The 13,946-nt window shown below is 42.8% G+C and overlaps 1 protein-coding gene across 3 annotated transcripts in view; it reads right to left on the bottom strand.

Annotated features, from left to right (window-relative positions):
* Positions 1-9,370: 9,370 nt before the first annotated feature.
* CFLAR (CASP8 and FADD like apoptosis regulator) overlaps positions 9,371-13,946 on the bottom strand; it is a 46,196-nt gene continuing 41,620 nt past the window's right edge. For 2 of the 3 annotated variants that reach the window (XM_065881104.1, XM_065881103.1), the window contains exons 8-9: positions 11,513-12,023; positions 9,371-9,559 (exon numbers count right to left, since the gene is read on the bottom strand). In XM_065881104.1, coding sequence (XP_065737176.1) covers positions 9,421-9,559; positions 11,513-12,023 — 650 coding nt within the window. In that variant the 3' untranslated portion in view covers positions 9,371-9,420. Of the gene's footprint in view, positions 9,560-11,512; positions 12,024-13,946 lie in introns of those variants that run through there. The other variant, XM_065881105.1, reaches the window with a different exon arrangement.

Raw genomic sequence — 13,946 nt, 5'->3', positions numbered from 1 at the left:
ACATTTTTAACAATAAGTAATTTTTATTTTATATTTTAAAGTTACAATAATATGTGCTCTGTATAAAATGAAACAAAGAATACAGATGTGTTTATTCAAAATCACTGACTTTCCGGGCTTCCCTGATGGCGCAGTGGTTGAGAGTCCACCTGCCGATGCAGGGGACACGGGTTCGTGCCCCGGTCCAGGAAGATCCCACATGCCGCGGAGCGGCTGGGCCCATGAGCCGTGGACGCTGAGTCTGTGCGTCCGGAGCCTGTGCTCTGCAACGGGAGAGGCCACAATGGTGAGAGGCCCGCGTACCACAAAAAAAAAAAAAAAAAAAGGAATAAAAAATATATGATATCACTACATAGCTACTAAAATAGCTGAAATACAAACCACTAACACCACCAAATGTTGGCAAGGATGTGGAGCAAAGGAACTCTACAAAATGGTGCAGCCGCTCAGGAATACAGTCTTTCAGTTTTTTCCAAAGTTACACACACATAGGCTTACCATACAATATAGAAATTGCTCTCCTAGGTATTCACTCAAATGAGTTGAACACTTACATCTACACAAAAATCAGGACACAAGGCTTCCCTGGTGGCGCAGTGGTCGAGAGTCCTCCTGCCGATGCAGGGGACGCGAGTTTGTGCCCCGGTCTGGGAAGATCCCACATGCCGCGGAGCGGCTGGGCCCGTGAGCCATGGCCGCTGAGCCTGTGCGTCCGGAGCCTGTGCTCCGCAACGGGAGAGGCCACAACAGTGAGAGGCCCGCGTACAGCGCAAAAAAAAAAAAAAAAAATCAGCACACAAATGTGTTTATAACAGCTTTATTCATAATGCCAAAACTTCGAAACCACCAAGATGGCCTTCAGTAGGTGAATGAACAGTCTCTGGTATACCTATACAATGAAGTATTATTCAGCAATAAAAAGGAATGAGTTATCAAGATATGAAAAGACATGGAGGAATTTTTTTAAATTAACTTTATTTTTGGCTGAATTGGGTCTTCATTGCTGCTCACAGACCTCCTCTAGTTGCGGTGAGCGGGGGCTACTCTTCATTGTGGTGGCTTCTCTTGCTGCAGAGCACAGGCTCTAGGCGCGTGGGCTTCAGTAGTTGTGGCTCACGGGCTTAGTTGCTCCACAGCATGTGAGATCTTCCTGGACCAGGGCTCGAACCCGTGTCCCCTGCATTGGCAGGTGGATTCTTAACCACTGTGCCACCAGGGAAACCCGACATGGAGGAATTTTAAACACATATCACTAAGTGAAAGAAGTCAGTCTGAAAAGGCTATAGAATGTATGGCATTCCGGAAAAGGCAAAACTATAGAGAAAATAAAAAGATCTGCAGTTGCCAGGGGCTTAGGGAGAGAGAAGGATGAATGTGAGGAGCACAGAGGGTTTTTAGGGCAGTGAAACTATTCTGTATGATACAGTAATGGTGCATACGTGACATTATGCAGTTGTCAAAACCAGGAACTATACAACACGGAATGAGCCCTAATGTAAACCCTAGTAGACTTTCGTTTAATACTAATGTATCAATATTGTTCATCAACTGTAAAAATGTACTGCAATAATGCAAGGTGTTAATAGGAGGAGAATTGTGGGGCATGGGGGACTATCTGGAAACTCTGTACTTTCTGCACAAATTTTCTGCAAACCTAAAGTTACTCTTAAAAATAATGTTTATTAAAAAGAAAAAAGGTTGGGGAGAAATGTTTGTGGAGCAATTAATAAATGATCTTAATCTTCTCTTTTTTTCCCTTTTTTAAAAAACTGAGATGAAATCCACATAAAATGTACTATTTTAAAGTGTACAAGTCAGTGGCTTTTAGTACATTTACAATGTTGTGCAACCATTACGTCTATCTAGTTCCAAAACATTTCAAGAACCTCAGAGGAGACCTTGTCCCCCTTAAGCAGTCTCTCCCCAATCCCCTCTCACCCCAGTCCCTGGTGACCACCAATCTGCTATTTGTCTCTATGGATTTACCTATTCTGGACATTTCATATAAATACTGTCATACAATATGTGACCTTTTGTGTCTGACTTCTTTCACTTAGCATAGCGTTTTTGAGGTTCATCTGCACTGTAGCCTATATCAGTACTTAATTCCTTCTTATAGATAAATAACTTTCCATTGTACGGATATACCATATTTGGTTTATCCATTCATCTGATGGACATTTGAGTTGTTTCCACTTTTTGTCTGCTGTGCCTACGGCCATAAGCATGTATATAGGACTACTTGTTCACCTGTAATCTACCTTTTAGGTGACCCTTGTGGGGAGTTGGATTAATCTGTGATACTTAGTGTATACCAGCCGATATTGCAGAGGCATTTATTGAAAAGAATTTGTATTTCTTGAATGTTTGCTTATTAAGTGTGTGATAGAGCCAAAGTGGAAAAGCCTGGACCCATGGGTCTTGCAGCTTTGGTATGGCACAAGAAGGAGAAGCAGAGGAAGTGTTTCTTGGAATAGAGAGGGCAGGTTCTTGAAAAATCAGTCATTACGTTTAATGGCCTTGACTGAATCCTACATTTCCATCTCTGGAGCTACTGTAGGCAAGGAAGGGTCTGGCTGGGAAACAAGAAATTGTGGATTTACAAGCAGTGAGTCCTTTGGAGTCATTATCTGTGGCGATCCTAAACATATGTGCAGAGTTACTGTTTCTTCTTTTTTTGTTGTTGTTGTTTTTTTTTAATATTTATTTATTTTTGGCTGTGTTGGGTCTTCATTGCTGTGCGTGGGCTTTCTCTAGTTGCAGTGCACGGGCTGCTCATTGCAGTGGCTTCTCCTGTTGTGAAGCACGGACTCTAGGTGCCCGGGCTTCAGTAGTTGTGGCACGTGGGTTCAGTAGTTGTGGCTCGCAAGCTCTAGAACGCAGGCTCAGTAGTTGTGGTGCACAAGTTCAGTTGCTCTGCGGTATGTGGGATCTTCCCAGACTGGGGCTCGAACCTGTGTCCCCTGCCTTGGCAGATGGATTCTTAACCACTGCACCACCAGGGAAGTGCTACTGTTTTTTCTTTATATTCAGTTTTGTGTATGTATCTTTCAAACTCTTATTCACTGTAAACCAGGTCCAAAAGCTGGTCTATACTGATGATTCAGTCAGAACTTTTCCTTGTGGATTACATCTCTTATGAGGACAGTGTCCAAATCCTACTAATGTCTTAATAAAGCGTCTCCATCTCTCCAACAGAAACCACAAAACTATAAAAGGAAATAAATGAGAGCATCATACATACTAAAAACTTAGGTCAGCTCAGGTGTTAACATTACATTTTTAACAATACATACATACATTTTTAAACAATAATTAAAAAATTAAAATATTGCCTAGGCAAATATTTATTTTAAACTTACAACATGCATAAACATAAAAAAACACTTTAATCAAATAACAATGTACAAGTCAGACTAGGTTAGGTTAAAAGAAATATAAACCCCACATTTTTTTCTCTCACATAAATGTTCAGATGTAGGTAATCTAGGGTTGGTATGGTGACTCTGCTTCTTAATGTCTTCACCCAACAAGGCTCCTTCCTGTTCACCACTTGGTCATCCCTACAGTGTGGCTCTTATCCTCACAATTCAAGATGGCAGCTAGAGCTCCAGCCATCACATATGCAGTCTAGTCACTAAGACAGAAAAAGGGACAAAGGGGTGAAGGGCAAAAAACAGTTGCCTTTTAAGAAAAATTCTCAGCAATTGCCAAACAATACCACTGCTTACATATTATTTTCCAGGACTAGACACATGACCACATCTTGCTACAAGTCAAGGCTTGGACAGCTAGACTGTATTCTGTGAGGCTGTGTGCGCAGTTTCAAATTAAGACTTCTATTACTAGAGAAAAAGAGAATGGATGTTTGGGACAGTGAGCAGGGTCTGCCACACAGACAAATTGACAAGACTGACCTCAAATTGTGACCTCTTGGTGGCATAAGTAACATGCTTAATCCTGAAAACTTGCTCCTAGAATATGGGAGAAGAGATTCCTGTTTCAAACACTGCAGACAGAAAAAGCTGTCAAGTGACCCCCTACCATGGCCTATTCATGGAAGAGGATGGAAGGCGTTGGGGACTGGAATGGAACTGGGGTTGACGAGACAGTCCTCCTAACCAGTGGCCCAGAAAAGCAGCCCTGAGACCACAGGTCCTGCTACTGAAAAGAAGGGCTAGAGATGAGACAGAGAAGTGAAGGCAGAACTATAGGAAAGAGTAGTCTCTTCAGCACCAAAGAACCAGCTGGTCAAAAGCTGATAGAGGGACTTCCCTGGTGGTCCCGTGGTTAAGATTCCACGCTCCCAATGCAGGGTACCTGGATTTGATCCCTGGTCAGGGAACTAGATCCTGCATGCATGCCACAGCTAAAAATCCCTCATGCCGCAACTAAGACCTGGCACAGCCAAATAAATAAATAAATGTTTTTTTTAAAAAGTTGGAGGAATTACCTAGACGTTACTTTAGAGACCAGTATGTTTAAATATACAGAGATAGAAAAGAGGATTTGGAACACAGAAAAAAAAGATACCAGCCATAGTTCTGTCATCCATATTTTGGAATATTTCTTTCCGGCCTTTTGTTTTCCTGTGAGACATATTTTTTGGGTTTTTTGTTTGTTTGTTTTTGGCCACACCACACGGCATGTGAGATCTTCCCCAACCAGGGATCGAACCCATGTCCCCTGCATTGTAAGCGCACAGCCTTAACCAATGGACCTCCGGGGAAGTCCTGTTTTGCTTTAAACGTACTTAGCTATAAAAATAAAGGCTCTGTTTATGGCTTGAGTTTATATCCTAGGCTGGGGTGACCAAGGACAAGCTACTTAGCATCCCTTTGCTCACTTTCCTCATCTATAAAATGGGAAGAAATAATAATGAGGACAATAATACCTACCTCAAAGAGCTGTTTTGAGGATTAAATGAGATAATTCATGTAATGAACTAAGAACAGCTTATGTAAGCCTTTATTATTTGTATATATAAGTTTAGCGGTTACATAAAATTCCAACCAGTGGACGTTTTATCATAACATGCTCCTGTTACTAAACACTTGACGAATTTTCAGTTGGGGGCTATTATAAAGTATTAAATATTTTAATACATTTATCTCTTTTATATTTAGGGCTATTACTTAAAGCAGTATCTTCAGAGTCTTCATATAGATTTTAGAACATTTCATTTAAGCTGGGTTGTGGGTATGTATTCATTATATTGTTGCCTAATATAATTCTCCTTTAGCATGCCTTAAATATTTCATTTAAAAACTATACTCAATGAAAAAGAATAAGGCATTTAGTAATCAAATTGCTCATATACACAAAAATGTCAAAGAAGTAGTTGTAGACTCCACTATTAAAGTGAAAAAAATAACTCACAAAATAACTTACATGAGAGCTGACTAAAAGACAGAGATGGGGGTCTTTACAGCTCTTCACATGCCAAACCACAGGCACCTCCTGGCTTATCACTCACCATTGCTCACATTCTCTCTGCCCCAGATAAAAGTTACACTCATGGTTTTTAAAACATGCCTTACATTTCCCTTATCTGACCCTTCGTTTGCTTTGTTTCTTCTCCTGCAATGTATTCTCTTCTCCACCTCAACCTGCCAAAATCCTACCAATTTTCAAGGTTTGATTCAACCTTTTCAAAATAACTCCTCCACAGTGTGCTATAATAATAACAGCTATGTTCACATGGCATCACCAATGCAGTCATAAAAACTCTCATTGGGTATGATCATAAAGCCTCTCTCATTTCATCCTCAGAACAATTCTGCAAAGTAGGCAAGGGAAGGCAAGGCTTTATTCCTCCCATCTTGTTGGCCTGCTCCTGGAATCAAAGTCCCTCTTTACTCCACCCCATACCCCTTGCCAGTGAGCAAAACACACAAGCAAACCCTTAGCACTCTTTTTCCTTGGCACCTGCGGGTTGACTGATGAATGGTATTAATAAAAATAATGTAATCTAAAGACAGAAAAGTGACAAAAGTAAACAGCACAATATAATTTAATAAATATATATTTTTTGTTTTTGTGTGTTTGTTTTGTTTTTGGGTTTTTTTGGGGGGCGCATGTGGGATCTTAGTTCTCTGACCAGGGACCAGAGATTGAACCTGAACCCCCTGTGGTGGAAGTGCGGAGTCTTAACTACTGGACCGCCAGGGAAGTCCCAATAAATAATCGCTTTTTAAAAGAGGAGGAGAGAAAAGATGGTGATTTAACAGGCTCTGTATTTTCACCGTGTCCACCAGATGGGATACGGAAAGCTATGTAGCCATGCTGCCTCTCTGTGGGGGGAAAAGGGTGGGACTGGAAAGGTAGGGTAATGACTCACAAACAGCTGAGAGAGGAGTATGATGCCTTCCCTGGAATGCATGCTACACACCTTCCAAAGTTTGTTCTAATTTCTGGAGGACACCAGATCGTAAGGCTGGTTGTTAACATTCTAGACCTGGCACTACCAATGATTTTCTCTGAGATTTGGGAACAGCTCACTTAAAAGCTGTGTGCCTCAGTTTCTTCAGTCATAAGATGGAGGTTCTCATTCTTTTTGGCATACATTATGGTTAACTACTCCCCAGGGAAGCTCCATGCCCCATTTTTCCCTAAAAGAACCCCAGCTTTTGGAGACCATGTGCCCAAGGGAGCTGAAGCCACTGAACCCCAGTCCCAGGGAACTGAGTCTGGGCTGGTATAAACCAACCATGGTAATCCCATTCCCTCTGCCGATGGTTGGTTTAAGGAAGAACAGATCATGTGATTCTAGCCAATGAGAAGTGAGGGAAGGGAACTCTTGGGGAGGAGAGCTTCTGGGAGATTTTTCCTTTGATCTTAAGAAGCCACACAAGGAAGAGATGTTTTCTCTTGCGTGTTTGGGTATGATACTTGGACCTGTGGCCCTCTTGTGACCTTTAGATGACAAATTTGAAAATAAAAGCCCAAACCCTGAGACTACGGAGAAGAAAGGTGGAAAGCATCAAACCCTTGAGGACATTGTTGAGCCAATGAATTAGCCAAGCCAGCAACTAACCCCCTACCTCTGAACCTGTTGCTTAGTAAGAGTAAACAAAATTTTAAAAAACTTTTTGTTTTAAGTTAGGTCTTCTCTTACTTGCATCTAAAACATTTTGATACGATTGTGTTTTTCAAATCTTTTTTTCCCCATTTTACTGAGAAATAATTGATATACATCACTGTATGAGTTTAAGGTATACAAGGTGATGATTACATATATTGTGAAATGATTACCACAATAGGGTCAGCTAACATTCACTGTCTCATATGCATACACTAAAAAGAAAAGGAAAAAGGAAAAAAATTTTTTTCTCCTTGTAATGAGAACCCTTAGGACTTACTCTCTTAACAAATTCCCTATGTGTCACACGGCAGTGTTACCTCTAGTCATCATGTCGTACATTATACCCCTAGTACTTATTTATCTTACGACTGGAAGTTTGTCCCCTTTTCTTTTTGTAAATTTTTAATTTATTTTTAATTATTGGAATGAACATCATTTGATGTGAATTTTCGAGAGATTATAGCTGTCAGGTGTCATTATATTACTTACTGAAAACCTAATGTCACAATATGCCATATCCTAAACTTTAATTCTTCACTGTCAATCACACTTATACACTAAACCTGCTTGCATGCCATCCATCACACCCGTCTTGTAGGACTTACTATTGTATATCACATAGCTGACTGTCTTTTGTTCTCTCTCATTCCATTTCTAAAGCCTTTCTTCCATCTCTGGTTTACCTCTACCATATTCTCTATCAATTTCACAGGTTATAGCTCATGGGATTACAGACTGTAGCTGCTCCTAAACCCTCTCTAACTAAAACTCTCATATTCACCATGTTCAGTTTTTGTAAAACATAGCTTAGGTGTGGGAGAAATCGGGGCCTACATCAAGAATCTGATATTTCAGCCTCACATTGGACAATGCACTGCAGGTGCTTACCCGTGCTTAGAGAGTCTTTTTTTTTTCTTTTTTTTTTTGGAAATTTGTGCCTTTTGACCGCCTTCCTCCAATTACTCCCTTCCCCCACCTCCGGTAACCACTGCCTGCTCTCTTTTTCTATGAGTTTGGCTTGTTTTGTTTATGTTTTTGTTTTGTAGATTCCACATATAAATGAGAGCATATAATGCTTGGTATTTGTCTATTATTTCACTTAGCATAATGACTTCAAGGTCCCTCTTGTTTTTATATTTAATGCAAATATAAGTTATCTTAATAATATATAAAAATATATAAAACTAAAAAGTAATATAAATAAATACTATGCTTCTGTTTTATGTTTCCAGTTTTTTGTGAGTCAAAGAAGATAAATGACATTTTTCAAGAGGGGTGGTGATCCCATTCCCAAGGTAAAAGAAAAGGTGCAATTCCCATCCATGATAGGAAACAGAATACGGAAAATGCCTGTCACCCGGTCAGGATGGGACAGAGAAGGATGCAAAAGCTGCCAGGTCATTAAGATCCCTCACAGTTTCCCTCTCTAATACTTGACACAGGGTTCTGGTTCACGAGTCCAAGCATATACATTGTTCCTGCTGGTGCCCCCAGCAATGTGAAATTCAAAGACACCCTCAGGAGTCCCACATTCATTAATACAAGGATAGAAAATTACTTTTAAAGTAGAAATAAGTGTATGAAGTGTCTGAAAACTGTTCCTTTCATCTTTTCAGCCTTTGTTGAGTGGTCACGTGAAAACACATATAAACATACCCACACAGATACATACCACTTAAAACCAACTTAAAAATATATAAATAAGTTTTCTTTTAACGTCAAGTGATTTTTTTTGGCCGTGCCTCAGCATGTGGGATCTTAGTTCCCCAATCAGGGATTGAACTCATTCCCCCTGCAGTGGAAGCACAGAGTCTTAACCACTGGCCCACCCGGGAAGTCCCTTTAAATAATATTTTAAACAATAATATTCTTTTAGGTCATGCTTTCAAATCCAAGGAGGAAAGGTATACTGATTACTGTAGAATGCCATGTGAGTCCTAGACAGAGAAGCAACCTCAGATCAGAAAGCCACTGTTTTAAATTGAATGTTTGTGTCCACCCCCAGATTTATAGGTTGAAATCCTGTGCCCCAATATGATAGCATTAGATGGTGGGGCCTTTGGGAGGTGATTAGTTCATGACAGGGCAGCCCCTATGAATAAGATCAGTGCCCTTATAAGAAGAGACACAAGACAGCCTGCTTTCTCTCTGTTCTCTTTGCCATGTGAAGATACAACAAGAGGGTCATCTGCCAACCTGGAGGCGGGTTCTCACCAGACACCTGATCTATAAGCACCTTGATCTTGGACTTCCCAGTCTCTAGAACTGTGAGAAATAAATGTTTGTCTTTCCGGCTAGCAATGGAGACTGCAAAGCTAAGAAGGGTCTTTGGCTTTTCATTTGCAAGAGAGGATGAGTTTCTTTCTCAGAGTGTGCTGCAGCCAGACACAGTACCTCTCCTTAGCAGACACTCTGCTGTTCCAATCATACACCTTGCTGTTGAGTTCAATGTGGAGTTCCAGGAGTGAGTGTTTTCTGGAGGGGATGAGAAAGGCAAAAATTAATCCCACGCAAATATCAACGAGGAGACAGATTAGCGTTAGGTTGAAATCAGCTAACAGATGTGAAAGTGCTTTAAAATTGCTCCTTTCTAAATATTCTACAAGCTACTTAGCAAGCGATCCAAACAGGTTTGCAGCACTCTGACCCAATGACCACAGTCCCCACCCACAGGGGCACCTGAGTTTTAGTCTGGGTACACACCAGCCAGATGATAACCCATCTGGATCATCCATGCAAATGCAGGATGGATGTAAAAGGCCAATAATACCGTTGGCCCGTGGTGTATGTACCTTGGAAGGCTGAGTTGCCCCTGCTCTAGCCCTCCCTTTTTGCTCTGCCATCCCTGAGGAGGCTAGGGGTCCCAGGCCCTGAGATTTATTCCTGAGGTCCCCCAAGCTACAACAGATGCCTTTCACAGGTGACTCAGAGAAATTCTAAATTGTGATTGGGGGGCAACAGAAAAGGGACTGCTAATCTTACATTTGAGGTACGGTGAGGCTTCCCTCATCCCAGATGGACACCAGGTCACCAACGTTTCCCTTAGAAAAGTATCCTTGCCAATAAACATCAAAAATGTCTAAGTTACAAAGACTGGCAGACCTGTATAGCTAGGTACCATTTTTCACCTATCAACCTCAAGACTTGGGGAAATAAACGAGCACACGGTATCAGTGAGAATTCAGGGATGCAGACTCTCTCATAAAAGCTGATCTATGGGAATTCCCTGGGGTCCAGTGGTTAGGACTCGGCGCTCTCACTCCCAGGGGCCCGGGCTCAATCCTTGGTCTGGGAACTGAAGTCCTGCAAGCTGCGTGGCGTGGTTAAAAAACAAAAAGCTGGTCTAACTGTCCTAGAGGACAATCTGACGAGATGCATCAGAGGCTTTAAAAATGCTCGTCATTCAACACAGTAATTCCACTTCTGGGAATTTTCCTTTCAAGAAAACAATTAAGGATAAGCACAAATACTGAGCTACGAAGACGTTGAACACTTTCTTTTTTGTGAAAGTAAAACATTGCCCAACAACTAAAGACTGGCCAAGTAAATTATGCTATAGCCATATTAGGGACTGCTCTGCAAACATTAAAATGATACTATAGGGACTTCCCTGGTGGCGCAGTGGTTAAGAATCTGCCTGCCAACGCAGGGGACACGGGTTCGAGCCCCGGTCCGGGAAGATCCCACATGCCGTGGAGCAACAAAGCCCGTGCGCCACAACTACTGAGCCCGCATGCCTAGAGCCGGTACTCCGCAACAAGAGAAACCTGCACAATGAGTAGCCCCCGCTCGTTGCAACTAGAGAAAAAGCCTGCACGCGGCAACGAAGACCCAACTCAGCCAAAAATAAATAAATAATTAAATAAATTTTAAAGCAAATAAATAAAATAAAATGATGCCATAAAAATGCGATTCCTGACATGTAAAAATATACTGTTGCACAAACTAAAAGCAGGTTATAAAGTAACAGTAGATTATGATTTCATTTTGGCTTAAAAAACATCTTTATATATGATTGTATCAGTATCCAAAAAAGATCTGGAAGGCAACACACCAAGATTTGGTTAACAGATTAGTTCTACTAAGTAGGATTATAACTGCTTGTTATGTTCTGCTTTCAGCATCTATATCTCATGATCTATGTCCAGTAAGGAGTATGTATTGCTTTTGTAATAAGAAAAAAAAACATTTCTTAATTTTGAAGGAAAATATCCAAACCACAAGCTGACTACTACATGACCTTCTGAACTACAAAGCATTCATAAACTGTGCAGAGTCTATTATCATACTCCTAAGGCAACCCCAACAAGGAATGAAAAATTCCTCCCCCAAAGAAAAGGGCATCAAATATGGCACAGTGGCACTTCCATCCTGGTAGCAGAAAATAAACAACTGGGGCCAGGATCCGCCACAGCTTGGGTGGCTCACCTTTCTTTCCCCAGCTTCTGGGAGAGGCACTTCAGGTACAGTGACGGTGAAGGGGAGGACCGCTCCAGCAGGGACACGTCCGCTTTGCACAGGCTCCAGAAGAAGTCAGCTTCTCGGTGAATCACGCAGGCCCCGGGCTGCCTGGCCTTGGATTCTGCACTTTTCACTGATGGTCTATCCACCTCCAGGAAGCTGCTGTCCTCTAGCTGGCCCTCTGACGTCACATAGTTCTGAATAAAAAAGACCTTTGGCTTCCCTGAGAGAGAGGGGCATGCATCTGCCATGAACATCCTTTTGATATGATCCAAAGGGACCCCTGAGTGAGTCTGATCCACGCCAAACACGCTCTGAGAGCCCCCTCGGCTCACCAGGATACACACGAAGCTGTCGTAGTCTTGGTGTTGGGGCATGTGCGCAACTTGGCCAAGAATGTGCATTATATCTTCCACAGTGAGATGTAAGAAACGCTTGACTTCATAGCCCAGGGCAGTGAAGGTTTCCTCAAGAATGTCTGGAAAAAACAAACAAACATGAAAAACGACACAGCAGGGACTTCCCTGGTGGCGCAGTGGTTAAGAATCTACCTGCCAATGCAGGGGACACGGGTTCGCGCCCTGGTCCGGGAAGATCCCACATGCCGCGGAGCAACTAAGCCCGTGCGCCACAACTACTAAGCCCGCGCTCTAGGGCCTGCGAGCCACAACTACTGAAGCCCATGTGCCTAGAGCCCGTGCTCCGCAACAAGAGAAGCCACCGCAATGAGAAGCCCGCGCGCCACAACAAAGAGTGGCCCCTGCTCGCCGCAACCAGAGAAATCATGTGCGCAGCAAAGAAGACCCAGCGCGGCCAAAAATTAACAAAAAAAACACAGGAGTAAGAAAAGCTCAAGAAACACTGGGTAGCAATCCTAAACATGGTCTAATTACTTGTCTGTTTCTGCTTTTGTGTCATAGTTCGAGGCTTTAAAGGACCTAAGAACAGGGCAGGAGGGATAGAATCAGCCTAAAACGTGAAATGTGTGACTTTCATGTCCCAGGTTCCCAGTTATGGTCTGTCTCCTGTTATACCACATCCCCTGCCTGAGGCCACCACCGCATCTGGCCACGGGCAGAGACTGAACCCACCTCTAGTCTAAAAGAACCAAGAGAGGAAATACTTTTCCTTTTAGCCAAAACAAAGTTGGGGATTGTTCAAAGGGCTCTTTCTTACAATAACTCACAAGTTCATAGGAATGGGTGCATTTGCAGCATGGAGATCTAAACCTAGATCCAATGGCCGCAGAAAGGGTGACCCAGGTCATGAGTTCCCTCACCTCCACCTGCTGTGAGCTGATCCGGAGGCCCCCGGATCTAAGCTGGGACCATTCCCAGACTCCCCAGCTCCTCTCATGACCTACTTCCCAGTGTAGCCTTTGACTGAGCAAGGGAGGGCCCTTGGCCAAGACGCCCTACAGCAGCGGTCCCCAACCTTTTTGGCACCAGGGAACGGTTTCGTGGAAGACACTTTTTCCACAGACTGGGGGTGGGGTGGGGTGAAGTTTCGGGATGATTCAAGCGCTTTACATTTATCGTGCACTTTATTTCTGTTATTATTACATTGTAATACATAATGAAATAATTCTACAACTCACCATAATGCAGAATCAGTGGGAGTCCTGAGCTTGTTTTCCTGCAACTAGATGGTCCCATCTGGGGGTGACGGGAGACAGTGACACCCAAAGTGTGTTTTTTTGGTTTGGTTTGGTTTTTTTGCAGTACGCGGGCCTCTCACTGCTGTGGCCTCTCCCGCCGCGGAGCACAGGCTCCGGATGCACAGGATCAGCGGCCATGGCTCACAGGCCCAGCCGCCCTGCGGCATGTGGGATCTTCCCAGATGAGGGCACGAACCCATGTCCCCTGCATCGGCAGGCGGACTCTCAACCACTGCGCCACCAGGGAAGCCCGAAAGTGTGTTGTTTATGTCCAGTCTACTCCATGATCTCATTTTGGTTGCTGTCACTGCAGAAAACCCTGCTTCACAAAGATAGGATGTTGGAAAAGAAAGCAGGCTTTTCCGTGCTTTTGTGGCAATCTCAGGATATTCTACCTTGACTTTAATCCAGAATGTATGGAGGTCTGAAGTTGTCTCAAACATACTTATAAGGCCACCATCATTTGCGATCTCAAGCAACTGATCCTCTTCTAGCGCAGACAAAGTCGATTCACCCAGCTTATTCACAAATGGGTTACAGATCCATTCCTTCCCGGTTCGGGAGTCTTTTGTGGTTGGGAAGTAATGCTCAAACTCTTTTGAAAGCTAAGATAGGTGATCATGCATCAGCTGGGAGAAAGAAGGCCCCACAGTTCAGTCTCTTTCAAAATCTCTGCTAATGTTTGAAACATGTCAAAAATCCCAAAGTTCACTCGTCACCCCCATAATTCCAGTTTGGCTTTGA

This window comes from Phocoena phocoena, chromosome 7, assembly GCF_963924675.1.
Source record: "Phocoena phocoena chromosome 7, mPhoPho1.1, whole genome shotgun sequence".
Classification (NCBI taxonomy): Eukaryota; Metazoa; Chordata; class Mammalia; order Artiodactyla; family Phocoenidae; genus Phocoena; species Phocoena phocoena.
The sequence above is the reverse complement of the archived record's forward strand: the minus strand, read 5'-3'. Positions and strand labels throughout refer to the sequence as shown.